Source organism: Mustelus asterias, chromosome 8 (assembly GCF_964213995.1).
Source record: "Mustelus asterias chromosome 8, sMusAst1.hap1.1, whole genome shotgun sequence".
Taxonomy (NCBI): Eukaryota; Metazoa; Chordata; class Chondrichthyes; order Carcharhiniformes; family Triakidae; genus Mustelus; species Mustelus asterias.
This window is the reverse complement of record NC_135808.1, coordinates 17,964,184-17,986,659: the sequence shown is the minus strand read 5'-3', so window position 1 is coordinate 17,986,659 and position 22,476 is coordinate 17,964,184. Positions and strand designations below refer to the sequence as shown.

Sequence of the window (22,476 nt, the reverse complement as noted above, 5' to 3'; positions counted from 1 at the left end):
TTGCTCACCTCTTCGTACAGGTACTGGGGGATCTGCGTTGTTTTGCCGGATCCCGTCTCGCCCTCGATGATGAGAATCTGGTGCTCGGCGATGGCCGTCAGCAGGTCCTGGCGGTACGGAAAGACAGGCAGGCTCTTCCTCACCTCCAGGAGGGACAACTTCTGCTTCTGTGCCTCCGACAACTCGGCTTTCTCATCCTGACGAGGAAAAGCAGGCGAGGGAAGTGTCACTTGGGAGTGGGGATGATAGTATTTCTGGATCCCCCAGCATCACACTGGAACGTCACGGCCCAGCTTGTAATGCAACCCCCTCTGTTCTGAAATCTGCACTCCCACAATGTTAACCATTTCACTTTCTGTATTCCTGGGTGTTTACCTGTGACATTGTCCTTGCACGCACGTTAAAATTAAAGTAAAAAGTTCATTTATTAATCACAAGGCTTACATTAAACACTGCAATGAAGTTGCTGTGAAATTCCCCCAGTCGCCACAGTCCGGCGCCTGTTTGGGTCAATGCACTTAACCAGCACGTCTTTCAGACTGTGGGAGGAATCCAGAGCGCCCGGAGGAAACCCACGCAGACACGGGGAGAATGTGCAGACTCCACACAGTGACCCAAGCCAGGAATCGAACCTGGGTCCCTGGCGCTGAGAGGCAGCAGCGCTAACCACTGTGCCGCCCATTAACTTGGCCTCTGGTCACATTGGCTGGAACTTGATCGCCCCGCCTGCCACGGGAATCGGAGGGGGCGAAGGGCGGATAATGGGAAGGTCCATTGACCTCAGTCGGGATTTTAGAGTTTCGGGATGAGCGATGCTATAAAATCCCACCCCAAATGTCTGAACCTTAAAATTCTCACTCTTGTGCTCACATCCTTCCATTTCTTCTCATTACCCCACCACCAACGGCCCCCACCATCCCCAGCCCCCACCATCCCCGGCCCCCACCATCCCCGGCCCCCACCATCCCCGGCCCCCACCATCCCCGGCCCCCACCATCCCCGGCCCCCACCATCCCCGGCCCCCACCATCCCCGGCCCCCACCACCAACGGCCCCCACCACCAACGGCCCCCACCACCAACGGCCCCCACCACCAACGGCCCCCACCATCCCCGGCCCCCACCATCCCCGGCCCCCACCATCCCCGGCCCCCACCATCCCCGGCCCCCACCATCCCCGGCCCCCACCACCAACGTCCCCCACCATCCCCGGCCCCCACCATCCCCGGCCCCCACCACCAACGTCCCCCACCACCAACGGCCCCCACCATCCCCGGCCCCCACCATCCCCGGCCCCCACCACCAACGGCCCCCACCACCAACGGCCCCCACCACCAACGGCCCCCACCACCAACGGCCCCCACCACCAACGGCCCCCACCACCAACGGCCCCCACCACCAACGGCCCCCACCACCAACGGCCCCCAGCATCCCCAGCCCCCACCATTCCCAGCCCCGACAACCGTCCGAGATCTCCAGGTTCACGCTAAAAGGGAAGTCAGATAAACATGAGAGGGAGAAGGGAATAAGTTTTAAGTTTTTTTTAAGTTTATTTATTCGTGCCACGAGTAGGCTTACATTAACACTGCAATGAAGTTACTGTGAAAATCCCCTAGTCGCCACACTCCGGCGCCTGTTCGGGTACACTGAGGGAGAATTTAGCGTGGCCAATTCACCTCACCAGCACGTCTTTCAGACTGTGGGAGGAAACTGGAGCACCCGGAGGAAACCCACGCAAACTCCGCACAGACAGCGACCCAAGCTGGGAATCGAACTATGGTCCCTGGCGCTGTGATAGAAACATAGAAAAACTACAGCACAAACAGGCCCTTCGGCCCACAAGTTGTGCCGAACACATCCCTACCTTCTACACCTACCTATAACCCTCCATCCTATTACGCTCCATGTACTCATCCAGGAGTCTCTTAAAAGACCCTATTGAGTTCGCCTCCACCACCACTGACGGCAGCCGATTCCACTCGCCCACCACCCTCTGTGTGAAAAACTTACCCCTAACATCTCCCCTGTACCTACCCCCCAGCACCCTAAACCTGTGTCCTCTCGTAGCAGACATTTCCACCCTGGGAAAAAGCCTCTCAGAGTCCACCCGATCTATGCCCCTCAACATCTTATACACCTCTATTAGGTCTCCTCTCATCCTTCGTCTCTCCAAGGAGAAAAGACCGAGCTCCCTCAGCCTATCCTCATAAGACATGCCACTCAATCCAGGCAACATCCTTGTAAATCTCCTCTGCACCCTTTCAATCTTTTCCACATCCTTCCTATAGTGAGGCGACCAGAACTGAGCACAGTACTCCAAGTGGGGTCTGACGAGGGTCTTATATAGCTGCATCATTATCCCCGGACTCCTAAACTCAATCCCTCGATTGATAAAGGCCAGCACACCATACGCCTTCTTAACCACCTCCTCCACCTGCGGGGCTGATTTCAGAGTCTTATGGACCCGGACCCCAAGGTCCTTCTGATCCTCTACAATACTAAGAGTCTTTCCCTTTATATTGTACTCCTTCATCCCATTTGACCTACCAAAATGGACCAGGACGCATTTATCTGGGTTGAAGACCATCTGCCACTTCTCCGCCCAGTCTTGCATCCTATTACATCCCTCCAGACTATCCACAACCCCACCAACCTTCGTGTCGTCGGCAAACTTACCAACCCATCCCTCCGCTTCCTCATCCAGGTCATTTATGAAAATGACAAACAGCAAGGGTCCCAGAACAGATCCCTGGGGCACACCACTGGTGACCGACCTCCATTTAGAAAAAGACCCATCCCAAAGAGGTGATGCAGCAGCGCTAACCACTGTGCCACCCTCATAAAGGTTATGTTGACTGAGATGATGCAAGGTGGGTGTGGGGGAGGTCCGTGTGGAGCATAAACAGTAGCAGACAATTTGGGTGCAATGTTTCGGTGCTGTTAAATCCTGTGCGTTTGATAAATGATGGTGGATGACGGACTTTTTAAAAAAAACATTGCCCTTGAGATCCGAGCTTTGCTGACAAGGCCAGCGTTTGTTACCTATCCCTAATTCCCCCTGTGGGGAGTTGCCTCCGACCAAGTAACCGGTTATAAATTTGATGCTAACTCACCGAGGAAAGAAGGAATCTGGATTCAGACTTTTCTCAACGTAAGTTCATCCACAAAGCCTAGAGAACATAGGCACAGACTCCCGTTTCCTTCCCTCACACTACACAATGAACCGGTTCTCATCCGTACTTTAGAATAATGTCCTTCCCCTTCTCCCAGTTGCTCTCACTTACAGCGAGATCTTGCACCTCATTACGACAGGATTGCAGCACTAACATGGCCTTGCTAGGCCAAGTTTCAAAGAGGTGTTAAGCGTTGACCGCACTGCTGAGAGTCTGGGGTGACATGTACCCTCCGGCCAGGTAAGGTTGGCAGAGTTCCCTCCCCGAAGGGCTTTGTGGAGCCGATGGGTTTTCATGGCAATCAGTAGTTTCGTGACAAGAGGAGAATCTTATTCCAGATTTATTAATTGAATTTACATTTCCCCAGTTGCTGTGGTGGGATCTGAAGTCATGTCTCTGCGGCATTAGTCCGAGCCTCAGGATCACCAGTCCAGTGACATGACCACGAGGGTAACTCACCAAGGGCTCCTCCGACAGCACCTACCAAACCTGTGACTTCGACCACCGAAACAGGCCATTAATCCCAAATGGTCCGTGCAACGGTTTATGCTCCACACAGGCCTCCTCCCACTCACCTTGCATCGAGGAGGATGAGGGGTGACCTTAAACAGGTTTCTAAATCATGAGGGACGTAAGATCAGGTGAAAAGCCAGAATAGCCCAGGAAAGGGGGGTCCAAAACCACAGGGCATAGGGTTCAGGTGGAAGAGGAAAGATTTAAAAGGGACCTGAGGGGCAACTTTTTCACGCAAAGGGTGGTCCGTGTATGGAATGAGCCGCCAGGGGAGGTGGTAGAGGCGGGTATAATTACAACATTTGAAAGAGATTTGGACAGGTACATGGATGGGAAAGGTTTAGAGGGATATGGGCCAAACGCAGACAAATGGGACTGGTTCCGTTTAGGGAGCTTGGTCGGCCAAGTTGGGCCGAAGGGCTTGTTTCGGTGCTGCCTATCTCTCGAAGCCACTCACCATCCTGACTTGGAAATATATCGTCCGTTCCTCCAGTGTCGCTGGGTCAAAATTCTGGAGGTCCCTAACAGCACTGTGGGTATACCTACACCGTGGCTCAAGGCAGCTCACCACCATCTTCTGAATGGGCAATTAGGGCTCAGCCAGCAATGCCCACATCCTGTGAAAGAATTATTTTTAACTGCTGCCGCTGTGGGCACCAGCACTTGCTGCCCTACCTTGGGCACGGTCCCCTGCATGGTCACAGTGGTGACAAAGTCAATCATCTCATCCTCCTCCAGCACAAACTCGTACTCCTTCTGCTTGTTACGCTCCCTGGCGTCCCGGGCCCCGAACTTCAGCAGTGCCGCGTCCATGTGCTCCTCCTCCCAGCGTTTCTGCTCATCCCGCGGGGCATGCTTGTCATCCGCCTTGGGCTCCTCGTAGCGATCCGGAACTTTCTTTCAAAATAAAAGAAAAGAAAGACCATTGAACAAGTGAAGCTGTGATAGGGGACAGAGGGTCGGAGCAAAGAGGCGACAAAAGGGTGAAAAACGAACGACTGTCAAACATGACAGAGGGAAAGCGACTGATTTATAAACAGTCATGAGTCAGTTCAGGGAGAATAAGTCTGAGGACAACTTGACAGCGAGCAGCAAACTCAGGGCCGGAAAGCCAAAATTCAGCTTCTGCCCCAAGACTTACAGACATAATCCAGGTCACCAACCCCACGACTCTCACAGATGTATTGTGGCACCTTGTACACTCCCTGGGGGATGGGACACCATGCGCGCTCCCGGGAAGGGGACGGAAGGACGCAACACCGTGCACGCTCCCTACGCAATGACATCAAACACGTTGCCCAGAACACTTTACCGTACATGTGCCACCAGTAGTTCCGCTGTGTGTCAGCCCTCCCACACTCTGCTGGCCCGTACCTACCTTGTTGCGGGACTCCTCCGGCATGTAGTAGCGGTTGCTCTGTTCCTGCTTCTCCTGTTCTCCGGCTGCCTTGTACTCCCGGGCCAGGTCGCGCACTTTCTTTTTGTAGTCCAGCTGCTGCATCTCCCGGGCGCTGAGGTCAGTCGGGGAGAACAAGTACTCTTCGTCCACGATTTCCGCCTCCAGGTCCTCCAGCTTCTCTTGTTCCCGTTTGCCCAAGTATTCCCAGCGGGACTTCTTGCGCAACTCCGGGATCTAGGGGGAAGGGCATTAGAAATATTGATCAGAGACTTGATTTGCTGAACAGCACACAGCTTTACAGCCAGTCCAGCAACACACACAGGCACTCACGCACAGCAACACGCACACCAGCACCCGCGCGCACAGGCACCCGCGCGCACAGGCACCCGCGCGCACAGGCACCCGCGCGCACAGGCACCCGCGCGCACAGGCACCCGCGCGCACAGGCACCCGCGCGCACACCGGCACGCACAGGCACTCGCGCACACCGGCACGCACAGGCACTCGCGCACACCGGCACGCACAGGCACTCGCGCACACCGGCACGCACAGGCACTCGCGCACACCGGCACGCACAGGCACTCGCGCACACCGGCACGCACAGGCACTCGCGCACACCGGCACGCACAGGCACTCGCGCACACCGGCACGCACAGGCACTCGCGCACACCGGCACGCACAGGCACTCGCGCACACCGGCACGCACAGGCACTCGCGCACACCGGCACGCACAGGCACTCGCGCACACCGGCACGCACAGGCACTCGCGCACACCGGCACGCACAGGCACTCGCGCACACCGGCACGCACAGGCACTCGCGCACACCGGCACGCACAGGCACTCGCGCACACCGGCACGCACAGGCACTCGCGCACACCGGCACGCACAGGCACTCGCGCACACCGGCACGCACAGGCACTCGCGCACACCGGCACGCACAGGCACTCGCGCACACCGGCACGCACAGGCACTCGCGCACACCGGCACGCACAGGCACTCGCGCACACCAGCCGCACAGGCACTCGCGCACACCGGCACGCACAGGCACTCGCGCACACCAGCCGCACAGGCACTCGCGCACACCAGCACGCACAGGCACTCGCGCACACCAGCACGCACAGGCACTCGCGCACACCAGCACGCACAGGCACTCGCGCACACCAGCCGCACAGGCACTCGCACACACCAGCACGCACAGGCACTCGCACACACCAGCACGCACAGGCACTCGCACACACCAGCACGCACAGGCACTCACACACACCAGCACGCACAGGCACTCACACACACCAGCACGCACAGGCACTCGCGCACACCGGCACGCACAGGCACTCGCGCACACCGGCACGCACAGGCACTCGCGCACACCGGCACGCACAGGCACTCGCGCACACCGGCACGCACAGGCACTCGCGCACACCGGCACGCACAGGCACTCGCGCACACCGGCACGCACAGGCACTCGCGCACACCGGCACGCACAGGCACTCGCGCACACCGGCACGCACAGGCACTCGCGCACACCAGCCGCACAGGCACTCGCGCACACCGGCACGCACAGGCACTCGCGCACACCAGCCGCACAGGCACTCGCGCACACCAGCACGCACAGGCACTCGCGCACACCAGCACGCACAGGCACTCGCGCACACCAGCACGCACAGGCACTCGCGCACACCAGCCGCACAGGCACTCGCACACACCAGCACGCACAGGCACTCGCACACACCAGCACGCACAGGCACTCACACACACCAGCACGCACAGGCACTCACACACACCAGCACGCACAGGCACTCACACACACCAGCACGCACAGGCACGCACAGGCACCAGCACGCACAGGCACCAGCACGCACAGGCACCAGCACGCACAGGCACCAGCACGCACAGGCACCAGCACGCACAGGCACCAGCACGCACAGGCACCAGCACGCACAGGCACCAGCACGCACAGGCACCAGCACGCACAGGCACCAGCACGCACAGGCACCAGCACGCACAGGCACCAGCACGCACAGGCACCAGCACGCACAGGCACCAGCACGCACAGGCACCAGCACGCACAGGCACCAGCACGCACAGGCACCAGCACGCACAGGCACCAGCACGCACAGGCACCAGCACGCACAGGCACCAGCACGCACAGGCACCAGCACGCACAGGCACCAGCACGCACAGGCACCAGCACGCACAGGCACCAGCACGCACAGGCACCAGCACGCACAGGCACCAGCACGCACAGGCACCAGCACGCACAGGCACCAGCACGCACAGGCACCAGCACGCACAGGCACCAGCACGCACAGGCACCAGCACGCACAGGCACCAGCACGCACAGGCACCAGCACGCACAGGCACCAGCACGCACAGACACCAGCACGCACAGGCACCAGCACACACCAGCACGCACAGGCACTCACACACACCAGCACGCACAGGCACTCACACACACCAGCACGCACAGGCACTCACACACACCAGCCCGCACAGGCACTCACACACTGGCATGCGCTGGCACTCACGCGTGCAGATACGCGTACGCACTGGCGCGTGCACACGCACAGGCACACCATGGCAGTCCAAGGAGGACCTGTTTAGCTGGCTTTTCCCACAGCTTGGGTTACCATTTTCCTGCTGTTCTGGGCATCGATGGTATTTGCTACCAAATAAACCTGTTGGACTTTAACCTGGTGTTGTTAAAACTCATCTTGTGCCTACCAGTGAAGCCGAAACTAGAGTATGGAACATTACTCCATTTCAGGCATCTACTGACAGTATCAAGGGGTCTGAATAAATTAGATACAAGGTCCAATTAAATGCAAGCAGGACAAGTACAGTAGAAAACGGAGCTCTCTCTACAGGAAATCCGTTGCATTCTATTGGGTCATTTGAAGTTTGGGTTAGAGGTAAATCTCCTTCTACACTGCCCTTATCAAACATTCCCAGGAGAGGTACAGCACGGGGTTAGATACAGAGTAAAGCTCCCTCTGCACTGTCCCCATCAAACACTCCCAGGACAGGTACAGCACAGGGTTAGATACAGAGTAAAGCTCCCTCTACACTGTCCCCATCAAACACTCCCAGGACAGGTACAGCACAGGGTTAGGTACAGAATGAAACTATCTGTTTCTCTGCCAAACAATTTTCCTTGGGTGCACACACCCCATACAGCCATCCTCTTGATGTGAATTGATAGCAGCTTTGTACCTCGGGCAGTGGTTCTTAATGTTTATCTCATTACTGAGCCCCCTGCAGCTATCAGACAGGGCAGGTCTCCAGCTGCAGCTTGTCTTTAGGGAGATGAACCCAGGGTGCAGAGACGGGTGGTCAGTGACTGGCCAGCGACTGGCCAGCCGAGACAGCCCGTTCCCACTCCCTTACTTGGCACGTGACCGAGGACCTATTTCCCCACCGACAGCAGAGACCCGCCACAGAACTTTGCGCAACACCTGAATTACAGTGGGAATGGGCGACAGAGGTCACACATTCTTTCCGACGCTGTTACACAATGACAGCGTGCAACAAGAGTAACTGTGCACTAAACCAGGTGCAGAGACAATGCTCTCCAGCTTCCTGACTGAGGCAACTCCACCATTTGTCGTACCATTGCTCTTCGATCCTCCTCTCCTATCTTCAGCCGTTTCTGAGCTTCTTCGTAGGCCTGCGACAAAAGTAAAATCCATCAGTACCCAAGGAAATCCTTCTTCGCCTATCCATACAGACACTCCATCCCACATGCAAATGGCCGACATCGATACATAAACCATGCAAACCTATCAATTAGATTACATTCTTTCACTCAATACCAGGTATTCATTGTTCAAAATATAAACCAAGTTTAAACACTCAGAGAATAATGGATACCTGGGAGTGAGTTACAGACTGGAATCTAATCGAGGGGTTCAGATGGTTTATATATAGAATAATGGATATCTGGGAGTGAGTTACAGACTGGAATCTAATCGAGGGGTTCAGATGGTTTATATATAGAATAATGGATACCTGGGAGTGAGTTACAGACTGGAATCTAATCGAGGGGTTCAGATGGTTTATATATAGAATAATGGATACCTGGGAGTTAGTTACAGACTGGAATCTAATCGAGGGGTTCAGATGGTTTATATATAGAATAATGGATATCTGGGAGTGAGTTACAGACTGGAATCTAATCGAGGGGTTCAGATGGTTTATATATAGAATAATGGATACCTGGGAGTGAGTTACAGACTGGAATCTAATCGAGGGGTTCAGATGGTTTATATATAGAATAATGGATACCTGGGAGTGAGTTACAGACTGGAATCTAATCGAGGGGTTCAGATGGTTTATATATAGAATAATGGATATCTGGGAGTGAGTTACAGACTGGAATCTAATCGAGGGGTTCAGATGGTTTATATATAGAATAATGGATACCTGGGAGTGAGTTACAGACTGGAATCTAATCGAGGGGTTCAGATGGTTTATATATAGAATAATGGATACCGGGAGTGAGTTACAGACTGGAATCTAATCGAGGCCAGTAGCGGATTTAAGACAATAAATGGCAAGACAATTTGAGAATCAAATCTTATTGTGCAGTATCTCTCACCCTCCCCCTCACCGGGTTTATCCCCCAGCACAGGCCAGTAGATAAGAAATAACAATCTGCCATGGTTTAAGGTTGGAGTAGGGTGGTGAGACTGAATGGCCTACCTCTGTTCCTACATTCCCCTGTTTCTCTGAATGTGTTCCTACCTTTTTGTCAGAACGCTCCAGGATGTTCCGGGTCTTGTCCTTGTCACGTTGTTTGATACGTTCAGCGAAAGCATCCCGCTCTTCCAGATCTTTCAAGCGATCCTTCTCCTCTTTCTCCCATTCTTCTTCTTCTTCAGATCCGGATTGCTCCTGTGGCGACAGGGGCGTTTTCCTGACGATAAGGGTAATCATTGGGTTTTGTGCCCCACACACACCGTGCACCCCAATGTATCAGGCTGGATCCAGATTGGCCGTCTGTCCCCTACCACTCCACTCTGCTACCACGACGTATGACACTGTCCCCTGACCCCACTCGCACTGACAGACTGTCCCCTGACCCCACTCGCACTGACAGACTGTCCCCTGACCCCACTCGCACTGACAGACTGTCCCCTGACCCCACACGCACTGACAGACTGTCCCCTGACCCCACACGCACCGACAGACTGTCCCGACCCCACACGCACCGACAGACTGCCCCCTGGCCCCACTCGCACTGACAGACTGCCCCCTGGCCCCACACGCACCGACAGACTGTCCCCTGACCCCACTCGCACTGACAGACTGTCCCCTGACCCCACACGCACCGACAGACTGTCCCCTGACCCCACACGCACCGACAGACTGCCCCCTGGCCCCACACGCATCGTCAGACTGTCCCCTGACCCCACACGCACCGACAGACTGTCCCGACCCCACACGCACCGACAGACTGTCCCCTGGCCCCACACGCATCGTCAGACTGTCCCCTGACCCCACACGCACTGACAGACTGTCCCCTGACCCCACACGCACCGACAGACTGCCCCCTGGCCCCACACGCACCGACAGACTGTCCCCTGACCCCACACGCATCGTCAGACTGTCCCCTGACCCCACACGCATCGTCAGACTGTCCCCTGGCCCCACACGCACCGACAGACTGTCCCCTGACCCCACACGCACCGACAGACTGTCCCCTGGCCCCACACGCACCGACAGACTGTCCCCTGACCCCACACGCACCGACAGACTGTCCCCTGACCCCACACGCACCGACAGACTGTCCCCTGACCCCACTCGCACCGACAGACTGTCCCCTGACCCCACACGCACCGACAGACTGTCCCCTGACCCCACACGCACCGACAGACTGTCCCCTGACCCCACTCGCACCGACAGACTGCCCCCTGACCCCACTCGCACTGACAGACTGCCCCCTGACCCCACTCGCACTGACAGACTGCCCCCTGACCCCACTCGCACTGACAGACTGTCCCCTGACCCCACACGCACCGACAGACTGCCCCCTGGCCCCACTCGCACTGACAGACTGTCCCCTGACCCCACACGCACCGACAGACTGCCCCCTGGCCCCACACGCACTGACAGACTGCCCCCTGGCCCCACTCGCACTGACAGACTGCCCCCTGACCCCACACGCATCGTCAGACTGTCCCCTGGCCCCACACGCAATGTCAGACTGTCCCGACCCCACACGCATCGTCAGACTGTCCCCTGACCCCACACGCAATGTCAGACTGTCCCCTGACCCCACACGCACCGACAGACTGTCCCGACCCCACACGCACCAACAGACTGCCCCCTGGCCCCACACGCATCGTCAGACTGTCCCCTGACCCCACACGCAATGTCAGACTGTCCCGACCCCACACGCACCGACAGACTGTCCCCTGACCCCACACGCAACATCAGACTGTCCCCTGTCCCCACATGCGCCGTCAGACCGTCTACTGACCCCACACACTAACAGACCGCTCCCTGACAACTCCCACACTGTCACTGTCCGCTGACCCCACACACAGTCAGACTGTCTACTGGCACCCCCCCCCACACACTGCCAAAACAGCCCCTGACAACCACTGTCAGACCGTCCCCTGACCCCACACAGACTATCTACTGACACCCTCCACACACTGTCAGACCATTTCTTGCACCCCTAACCATTTTTTTAAAAAATCATTTATGGGATGTGGGCATTGCAGGCTAGTCAGCATTTATTGCCCTTGAGAAAGTGGCACTGAGCCGCCTTCTTAAACTGTTGCAGTCGCTGAGGTGTAGGTACACCCACTGTGCTCTTAGGGAGAAAGTGCCAGGAATTTGACCCAGCGACAGCAAAGGAATGGCCGATATGTTTCCATGTCAGGATGCTGAGTGGCTTGGAGGGGAACCTCCAGGTGGTGGTGTTCCCAGGTATCTGCTACCCTTGTCCTTCCAGACGGTAGTGGTCGTGGGTTTGGAAGGTGCTGCCTAAGGAGCCCTGGTGAGTTCTTGCAGTGCATCTTATAGATGGTACACACTGTTCGCCAGACTGTCCCCTGCCCGTGCCCCAGTCACAGGGGCACTGTGTCAGATTATCTCCTCCCCATTCCCGCAATAAAGATTTCCTCCATGTGCACACTCACACCCACACCCTCCTCTCACTGCAGAAACATACTTTTTGTCGTCAGAGTCGCTCTCTGATGACGCTGCCCTCTTCTTCCGGATGTGTTTCCGTTTCCTTTTACCCTTGTGCTGACTCTGCTGCTCCTCAGGTTCACTCTCGTCACTGTCCTCCAGCAGCAGGTAGGTCCGATTCTTCTGCTGGATGGCGAGGGCCTCTCGCTCGACAGCGCGTGACGCCTTCTCAACCGGCTGCGCCCGAGGGATCTTGTCAAGGGAAGACACGGGAAAGGTCAAAGTCAGCACACAAGGTCATCAATAAACCAATGGAACACAACATGGTAGCACAGTGGGTAGCACTGCTGCCTCACAGTGGGTTCAATTCCGGCCTCGGGTCACTGTCTGTGTGGAGTTTGCACGTTCTCACCCTGTCTGCATGGGTTTCCTCCCACAGTCCAAAGATGTGCAGGTTAGATGGATTGGCCATGTTAAGTTGCCCCTTAGTTTTCAAAGATTTGTAGGTTAGGGGGATTAGCTATGGTAAATGTGCATAATTATGGAGATAGAATGGAGAAGGGCCTGGGTAAAATGTTCTTTTGGAGAGTCGGTACAGACTTGGTGGGCCAAATGGCCTCCTTCTGTGCTGTTGGATAGGAAACGACCCAATGGGGAAACCCAATACCTCACATCTCTCATCGCCCACAGTACCCCTGGCAGTGCCCAGCCACGAATCCCTGGCCAAATATGCCACCAGGCTTCCTTACCAAACCCCACCCCTCACCTTCATCCACAGCTCGCTGGAGAACTGCCGCACCTCCTGCGTGATGTCGATGGTTCCCGTCTCCTCCAGGCGGCGGATGAAGTCGGGCGCGCTGCTGCTGCGCCGGGCAGTGCCAATCAGGAACTGCGCCACATACTTGTCGCTCAGTCCCAACAGCTGGTGAAGCTGGTCGTTCACCCACTTCTCCAAAGAACCCATGGCGATGCTGTAGAGAGAAAAGGTGCAATACTCAAATACACACACACACACACAAGGGTGGCACAGTGGTTAGCACTGCTGCCTCACAGCATTGTCATCGACTTCAGGAAGGACAGGCCCCTATCTACATCAACGGGAACAAAGTACAAATGGTCGAAAGCTTCAAGTTTTTAGGTGTCCAGATCGCCAACAACTTGTTCTGGATGCCCCCCCCCCCGGCTCCTGCACTGCCCAAGACCGTAAAAAACTACAAAAGGTCGTGTATGTAGCCCAATCCATCACTCAAACCAGCCTCCCATCCATTGACTCTGTCTACATTTCCCACTGCCGCGGAAAAGCAGCCAGCATAATTAAGGACCCCACGCACCCCAGACATTCTCTCTTCCACCTTCTTCCGTCGGGAAAAAGATACAAAAGTCTGAGCTCACGTCCAACTGACTCAAGAACAGCTTCTTCCCTGCTGCTGTCAGACTTTTGAATGGACTTACCTCGCATTAAACTGATCTTTCTCTACACCCTAGCTATGACTGTAACATTCTGCACTCTCTCGTTGCCTTCTCTATGAATGGTATACTTTGTCCGTACAGCGCAAGAAACAATACTTTTTGCTGTTTGTTAATACATGTGACAATAATAAATCAAAGATTCCCCAGCTTGGGTCACTGTCTGTGGGGAGTTTGCACATTCTCCCACAGTCTGAAGGACGTGCTGGTTAGGGTGCATTGACCCGGACAGGCACCGGAGTGTGGCGACTTGGGGAATTTCACAGTAACTTCATTGCAGTGTTAATGTAAGCCTCCTTACGACACTAATAAATAAACTTTGAGCTCTGCCAATAAATAAACTCTAAAATCGCACCCACATAGACAGAAGATCAGATCAGAAAGCAGGGGGGTGATGACGACCTGTGGACAGGGCTGGGTACCAGAGAGACGGCACTGGGACAGACTCCAGGGGGAAGAAACAACCACTGGAGGCGGCACAGAGGGCTCTCCCAATGGGGGTGCTGGGCGGACCGCTCTGACCACCAACTGGCTCCACAGGGCCCGCTAGGCCGCTGGCGTTACCCCCAGCAACCGCACCCGTGGCCCCCCCCCCGCAGCCCTGACCCCGGAAATACAACCTCAGCCCCCTCCCCGCCACTTGCGCTCCGGTCAAAGAGCGCGCGTGCTTGATTGAGTCTGCTCACAGCGCCCCTTCCGTCCGGGATGGGTGTGCGCAGCCTCTGAACCACAGCGCCCTCTCCGCCTGGGAGGGATGTGCGCAAACGCCGACCACAGCGCCCCCTCCCTCCGGGAGTAGTGTGTGCAGCGTCCGAACCACAGCGCCCTCTCTGCCTGGGAGGGATGTGCGCAGCCTCCGAATCACAGCGCCCTCCCTGTGAGGGAGGAATGTGATGTGGAGATGCCGGTGTTGGGCTGGGAACACAGTAAGAAGTCTCACAACACCAGGTTTATTTGGTAGCAGAAGCCACTAGCTTTCGGAGCGCTGCTCCTTCATCAGGTGAGTGGGAGTTCTGTTCACAAACAGGGCACAAAGACACAAACTCAATTTACAAAATAATGGTTGGAATGCGAATCTTTACAGGTAATCAAGTCTTCAAGGTACAGACAATGTGAGTGGAGAGAGCGTTAAGCACAGGTTAAAGAGATGTGTATTGTCTCCAGCCAGGACAGTTAGTGAGAATTTGCAAGTCCAGGCAAGTTGTGGGGGTTACAGACAGTGTGACATGAACCCAAGATCCCGGTTGAGGAAGTCCTCATGTGTGCGGAACTTGGCTATCAGTCTCTGCTTAGCGACTCTGCGCTGTCGTGTGTTGTGAAGGCCGCCTTGGAGAACGCTTACCCGAATATCAGAGGCTGAATGCCCGTGACTGCTGAAGTGTTCCCCTCATGTGGAGATGCCGGCGTTGGACTGGGGTAAACACAGTAAGAAGTTTAACAACACCAGGTTAAAGTCCAACAGGTTTATTTGGTAGCAAAATAGGAACATTTCAAATGCAACAGGAAGAGAACACTCCTGCCTGGTGATTGTCGAGCGGTGTTCATTCATTTGTTGTCGTAGCGTCTGCATGGTTTCCCCAATGTACCATGCCTCGGGCCATCCTTTCCTGCAGCGTATCAGGTAGACAACGTTGGCTGAGTTGCAAGTGTATGTACCGTGTACCTGGTGGATGGTGTTCTCACGTGAGATGATGGCATCCGTGTCGATGATCCGGCACATCTTGCAGAGGTTGCTGTGGCAGGGTTGTGTGGCATCGTGGTCACTGTTCTCCTGAAGGCTGGGTAGTTTGCTGCGGACAATGGTCTGTTTGAGGTTGTGCGGTTGTTTGAAGGCAAGAAGTGGGGGTGTGGGGATGGCCTTGGTGAGATGTTCGTGAGGAATGTGTGCAGCCTCCAGCCACAGCGCCCCCCACACCCTTAGGCCACGGGGGGATTTGTGCCACACAAATGGCAGGCGGTGACCATCTCCAACCAAACACAAGAGCGATCCCGCTAGCTCCAGCATGATGCCACCACTAAATAAATCCTCTTCTCTCGGCACCCCCGTCGGCATGCCGCAGGGACTGCTCCCTCTATGACACTCTCCTCCGTCACCCCCAAATCCCCATCCCCTTCCCACCGCACCTTCCCCAGCAATCGCAGAAGGTGCAACTCCTGCCCCTTTACTTCCTCACCACTCAATGCCCCAAACACTCCTTTCAGGTTCAGCAGATTTCATCTGCCCTTCCATCTGTTTGGTCCACAGTATTCGCTGCTCCCAATGCCGCCTCCTCTACATTGGGGAGATTAAGTGCACACTGAGACACCGCTTTGAGAAACAGCTTCACTCAGTCCGCAAGCATGACCCCAACCTGCATGCATTTTAACTCAGCATCTTGCTCTCAGGCCCCCATGTCCACCCTTGGCCTGCTGCGATGCTCCAGTGAAGCCAACGCAAGCTGGGGGAACAGCATCTCATCTTCCGAGTGGGCACCTTGCAGTCCTGGGGACTCAATGTTGAGTTTGACAACTTCAGACTGTGATGTTTCCCCTCTATCTTAAGCCCTCTTTTTTTAAATATTCCTTACATGTATTGCCTCAATGCAGAACACCCCCCTCACACCAGGCCATCTGTTGTTTGTCCTTAAAGTTGCTACCTTTTGTAGTAGTTTCTTTTGCTCCAACACATTCTCCCTCCCACAAAGGGTCTATGGACTCGAAAAATTAACTCTGTTTCTCTCCTGCTAGATGCTAAAGTTTATTTATTCGTAGGCTTACATTAACACTGCAATGAAGTTACTGTGAAAATCCCCTAGTCGCCACACTCCGGCGCCTGTTCGGGTACACTGACGGAGAATTTAGCATGGCCAATGCACCGAACCAGCACGGCTTTCACACAGTGGGAGGAAACCGGAGCACCCGGATGAAACCCATGCAGACACGGGGAGAACGTGCAAACTCCGCACAGACAGTGACCCAAGCCAGGAATGAACCCAGGTTCCTGGCGCTGTGAGGCAGCAGTGCTAACCACTGTGCCACTGTGGCATCTACAAGGATGAGGAACTTCAGTTACGTGGATAGCTTAGAGAAATAGGGCCTGTTCTCCTGGGAGAAGAGAAGGTTGAAAGGAATTTTGATGAAAATGTTTGATCTCGCTGCATGGCGGCACTGCTGCCTCACGATGCCAGGGACCCGGGTTTGATTCCGGCCTCGGGTGACTGTCTGTGTAGAGTTTGCACATTCTCCCCATGTCTGCGTGGGTTTCCTCCGGGTGCTCCAGTTTCCTCCCACAGTCTGAAGTGTGCAGGTTTGGTGGATTGGCCATGCTAAATTGACCCTTAGTGTCCTAAGATGTGTAAGTTTAGTGAATTAGCCCTGGTAAATGTACGGGTTTACGGGATAGAATGAGGGGGAATGGTTGGTCCTGGGTAAGATGCTCTGTCAGAGAGTCAGTGCAGACTTGATGGGCCAAAAGGCCTCCTTCAGCACTATAGGGATCCTACGGTTCAAAATCATGAGGGATCAGGACAAGAGTAGATCCAGAGAAACCGTTCCCATTGGTGGAGGGATCGAGAATTGGAGGATGGTAATTAGCAAAAGACTTGTTAGCTAATTAGCTACTGAGTGAAAGAAGAAGAAAAACCTTTTCATGCATCGAGTGGTTAAAATCAGGAATGCGCTGTCTGACAGAGCGTGGTGGAGGCAGATTTAATCGAGGCAATTAAAAGGGGAATTGAATTACTATCTGAAAAGGAAGAACGTGCGGTGCCGGGAGAAACGGCAGGGGAGTGGCACTCGGTGAATGGCTCATTCAGAGGGTCAGCAGCATGGACACAGTGGGCTGAATTGCCTCTTCCTGTGCTGTGACCATTCGACAATTCGATTGTAAGCTTGCAGTTCCTGCCTCTCACCAGGGATGGCGATGCAGGTGTTGCAGAGGATGCCACTGCAGTGGACAAGTTTTATATATTTCCCTTTGTGGAGGGGACTTAGGTTCGTTGATGGAAAGTCTGGACAAGGATGCGTGCAGATGTGGGATTTTAACATAGTGTATTCTCTTCACATTTGGGAACAGTGCGAGTTGGATACTGAGTGAAACTCTCCACATTGTCCCATTCAAGCTTTTGTTATGTTAAAAGCCGTGACTGATCAGGACAATAGACTCGGTTGTTCCTTGCGGCAGGGTTCAGACACTGGCCAGGAACATTGCTGAGGGAATGTGATTCTTTTATACATTTATTCATGGGATGTGGGCGATCAGCATTTATTGCCCAACCCTAATTACCCCTTGTTGAGGTGGTGGTGAGCAGCTTTCTTGAACCGCTCCCGTCCCCGTGGTGTCAGTACTTCCCCCCGCACTGTTAGGGAGAGAGTTCCAGGATTTTTCACCCAGTGACAGTGAAGGAACTGTCAGAGTGACACAATGATGGAACAATTAAAAGTCTAGGGGCGAGGCCATGAAGGAAAAAGACAACAATATTAATAAGTTTTTAAAAGCTCTCTCCCCATTTCTCCTTGGAACTTTCATAGCTTGGGGATGTAGGGGTTTCAATACAGTGTAAAGCTCCCTCTTCATTGTGCCATCAAACACTCCCAGAGCAGGTTCAATACAGGCTACCTGTCAAGTTAAGTGCCAAGTATCCAAGCTGTTTGTCATTCAGGGTTGCTTAGGTACACACAATAATCTCTCCCTCAATGTCAAGCAAATGAAGGAGATTGTCATCAACTTCAGGAAGCGTAGAGGAGAACATGCCCTTGTCTACATCAACAGGGACAAAGTGGAAAGGGTCGAGAGCTTCAAGTTTTTAGGTGTCAAGATCACCAACAACCTGTCCTGGTCCCCCCATGCCGACACTATAGTTAAGAAAGCCCACCAACACCTCTACTTTCTCAGAAGACTAAGGAAATTTGGCATGTCAGCTATGACTCTCACCAACTTTTACAGATGCACCATAGAAAGCATTCTTTCTGGTTGTATCACAGCTCAGTATGACTCCTGCTCTGCCCAAGACCACAAGAAACTACAAAAGGTCGTGAATGTAGCCCAATCCATCACGCAAACCAGCCTCCCATCCATTGACACTGTCTACACTTCCCACTGCCTCGGAAAAGCGGCCAGCATAATTAAGGACCCCACGCACCCCGGACATTCTCTCTTCCAACTTCTTCCGTCGGGAAAAAGATACTAAAGTCTGAGGTCACGTACCAACCGACTCAAGAACAGCTTCTTCCCTGCTGCCATCAGACTTTTGAATGGACCTACCTCACATTAATGATCTTTCTCTACACCCTAGATATGACTGTAACACTACATTCTGCACTCTCTCGTTTCCTTCTCTATGAACGGTATGCTTTGTCTGTATAGCGCGCAAGAAACAATACTTTTCACTGTATGCTAATACATGTGACAATAATAAATCAAATCAAATCAACACGATGGAGTCTAATATATCGCTTGGAAGTTACTGATGCCAACAGGCCTTTATGTTGTGATTTAGGACTTACCGGCTACAGCAAGAACTAGAACCCTTTCCAAACCTCAGGCTGGAGTATTGTCCAGTTTTGGACACCACACTTGAGGAAGGCATGTAAAATCATCAAAGAGGATGAGGAAAAGATACACCAGGATGGCTTCTGGGTAAGGAACTTCAGTGACATAGTTGGATTGGCGAAATAGGGACTCTTCTCCTTGGAGAAGGTGGAAAGGAGATTCGATAGATGTGTTCAAAATCATGCTGAATTTTCGAGGGAGTAGATAAAGAGTTTGGCTTGGCCGGTGCACCTAATGCACATCTCTCAGACAGTGGGAGGAAGCTGGAGCGCCTAGAGGCAGCCGTGCAGACGTGGGGGAAGAGCGCGGACTCTGCACGGACGGTGGCACTGGCTGGGAGTCAAACCTGGGTCCCTGGCGCTGTGGGGCAGCAGTGCTGGCCGCTGTGCCACCCCCGCCTTACACCCTAGCTATGACTGTCTCACTATATTCTGCACCCTCTCCTTTCATTCTCCCCTATGTACTCTATGAACAGTATGTTTTGTATAGTGTGCAGGAAACAATACTTTTCACTGTATCCCAATACGTGACAATAATAAATTGTCACATGCGTTCGTATTGAGAGGGATAAATATTTGATCAAATGTGGGATAAAGGGCGATGGGGAAAAGGCAGGGAAGTGGAGTTAGGATGAGATGGAGATCAGCCATGATCATATAGAATGGCGGAGCAAGCTGGAAGGGCAGAATTACCTATTCTCGCTCCTAATTCCTATGTTCCTATGATCCTAGAAGCTGTTCCCAGTGGTGGAAGGATATGGAACCGGATTTAAGGTAACTGGCAAAAAGGTTTGTGAAATGGAAGTGGAACAAAGCAGCCCAGTAAAAAAATCACTTACAATTGAGCTTTAGAATCATAGAATCCCTACAGTGCAGAAGGAGGCCATTGGGCCCATCGAGTCTGCACTGACCACAATCCCACCCAGGCCCTATGCACATAACCCCACATATTTACCCTGCTATCTCCCTGACACTAGCGGTAATTTAGCATGGCCAATCAACCTAACCCGCACATCTTTGGATTGTGGGAGGAAGCTGGAGCACCCGGAGGAAACCCACGCAGACAGTGAAGGAAGCCTCATTGCGGGGCATGGGCTGGACACTACAGCGAGCAGCTCAAGGCTTCCCGCCGCACAATGGGAGAGCGGCGAGGCTGGAAAATCCCCACACCAGTATGGGATTGGCTGACCATTCAAGTTAATGGGTGGACGCGTCACACATCGGGTTGGGAATTTGCCAACAAACACTCAGTGGAAAAGCCTGCTCCTGTGCCAGGTCAAGCTGGCCATCAATAGGTCCACTCAGAGGGTGACCGAGGTTGTCGCCCGTCCCCACTGTTTGCCCCTCTTGCTGGGTGTCCCTGGTGGTGTCTGCAGGCACCATCGAGGTCTTCCATACCCGATGGGCACCAGGGGGCCTGGGGTGACCTCGTTAATCACATGCTATTTTGAATTTTTAGGCTTCCTTTGAGGTTCTGCTTACCTTGATGCAGTATTCTTCACGGGGCTGCAGTTTAATTTATCCCTCAATTTGTTGATTTTGTCAAGCTTTTTTTATTTCATTCATGGGGTGCAGACATTGGTGGCTCAGCAAGCGTTTATTGCCTACATGTGACTCCAGAGCCACAGCAATGTGACTGACTCTCAACTGCCCTCCAAGGGCAACTAGGGATGGGCAATAAATACTGGCCAGCCAGCGACGCCCATTTCCCACAAAATAATACAAAAAAAACTTCAACTTATCACTACGCCACTGCCTCCCTGAAGCAGTGTAAAGAAGCACTCTCACTGGAAAAGACAATCCCAGCCTATAGGTTCCACTGTGGCCCAGTGATGTGCCTCAGTATCGACCTCAGATCAGTATCCCACACAGTACAAACTGGAGACATGAAATTAAATCCTGAAATTCCCTCCCTAACAGCACTGTGGGTGTACCTACACCATATGGACTGCAGCGATTAAGAAAGCAACTCACCACCACCTTCTCAAGGGGCAATTAGGGATGGGCAATAAACACGGGCCTAGCCGGTCTCGCTGGAATTCCAAGAAAGAGCTTAAAAAAACCAAGCTAAGACTTTGAATAAAATTCTTTCACACAATGAGGCTATGTATTGACGATTGAAGCTAAGATCATGCCAACATGTAAGAATAGAATAAAAGGAACATGGGAACAGGGGGTGGTTCGTGGGATTAAGACGGCTGCCAGTGTGGAGGACAGACGTGCCTTGGGCTGACTGGTCGAGCCTGTTTTGGTGTTTCAATTTCCGTGTGATACCTTGCCTCCTGAGTGGAGCCTCTAGCTTTCAGCAATGTTTAGACCCCATCCAACATGTCTGGGCACCTCGCCACAAGGCAACACTTCAGCGCAATATTCACCAGTGTAAGGGAGTGAGCAAGTAGCTGGGAGCAGATAACCAGCGGTTAGCACTGCAAACCCGGTGCCAACACAAACAAGGTTGAACATAATTGGACAAGAGAAAATGGTTGTAGTGACAAGGCCAAGCTTGGGTTAGTAGCTCAGAGGAGGAATGTAGAGACTTACATGGAGATAAAACACTGTCTAAAACGCTCATTAGACCACTGCCAGAGTCCTGTGTGCCGTTCTGGTCGTCGCACTATAGGAAGGATGTGATTGCACTGGAGAGGGTGCAGAGGCGATTCACCAGGACGTTGCCTGGGCTGGAGCGTTTCAGCTATGAAGAGAGGCTGGTTAGGCTGGGGTTGGTCTCCTCAGAGCAGAGAAGGCTGAGGGGGGACCTGTACAGATTTATTAGGGACATAGATAGGGTGGACAGGAAGAAACTTTTCCTTTAGTTGAGCGGTCTTTCTTCTTTTTTTAGTGTAGAAAGAGGCCATTCGGCCCATCGAGAGTGTACCGACCACAATCCCACCCAGGCCCTATCCCCATAAACCCATGCATTTACCCTAGCTAGATCGCGGTCACTAAGGGACAATTCAGCATGGGCATTCAACCTAACCCGCACATCTTTCAGATTGTGGGAAGAAACCAGAGGAAACCCACGCAGACACGGGGAGAACGTGCAAACTCCACATAGACAGTGACCCAAGCCGGGAATCGAACCCAGGTCCCTTGCGCAGTAAGTTAACCACTGTCCCACCAAGCTGCTCCAATAACCAGGTCAATAACCAGGAGATACAGATTTAAGGTCCGGAGCAGGAGATTTCGAGGGGATTTGAGGAAACACTTTTTCACCAGAGGGTGGTGGGAATCTGGAACTCACGGCCTGAAAGGGTGGTAG

General features: G+C 53.8%; 1 protein-coding gene across 2 annotated transcripts in view; it reads right to left on the bottom strand.

Annotated features, from left to right (window-relative positions):
- The window catches only part of LOC144496888 (pre-mRNA-splicing factor ATP-dependent RNA helicase DHX16-like), a 38,760-nt gene extending 24,477 nt beyond the window's left edge, over window positions 1-14,283 (bottom strand). Inside the window, exons 1-8 of one of the 2 annotated variants that reach the window (XM_078217483.1) lie at window positions 14,044-14,283; window positions 12,988-13,192; window positions 12,262-12,473; window positions 9,825-9,996; window positions 8,692-8,748; window positions 5,063-5,317; window positions 4,360-4,581; window positions 9-197 (exon numbers count right to left, since the gene is read on the bottom strand). In XM_078217483.1, the coding sequence (XP_078073609.1) occupies window positions 9-197; window positions 4,360-4,581; window positions 5,063-5,317; window positions 8,692-8,748; window positions 9,825-9,996; window positions 12,262-12,473; window positions 12,988-13,185 (1,305 nt within the window). In that variant the 5' untranslated portion in view covers window positions 13,186-13,192; window positions 14,044-14,283. The remainder of the gene's footprint in view (window positions 1-8; window positions 198-4,359; window positions 4,582-5,062; window positions 5,318-8,691; window positions 8,749-9,824; window positions 9,997-12,261; window positions 12,474-12,987; window positions 13,193-14,043) is intronic. The other variant, XM_078217481.1, reaches the window with a different exon arrangement.
- Between the last annotated feature and the right edge of the window lie 8,193 nt (window positions 14,284-22,476).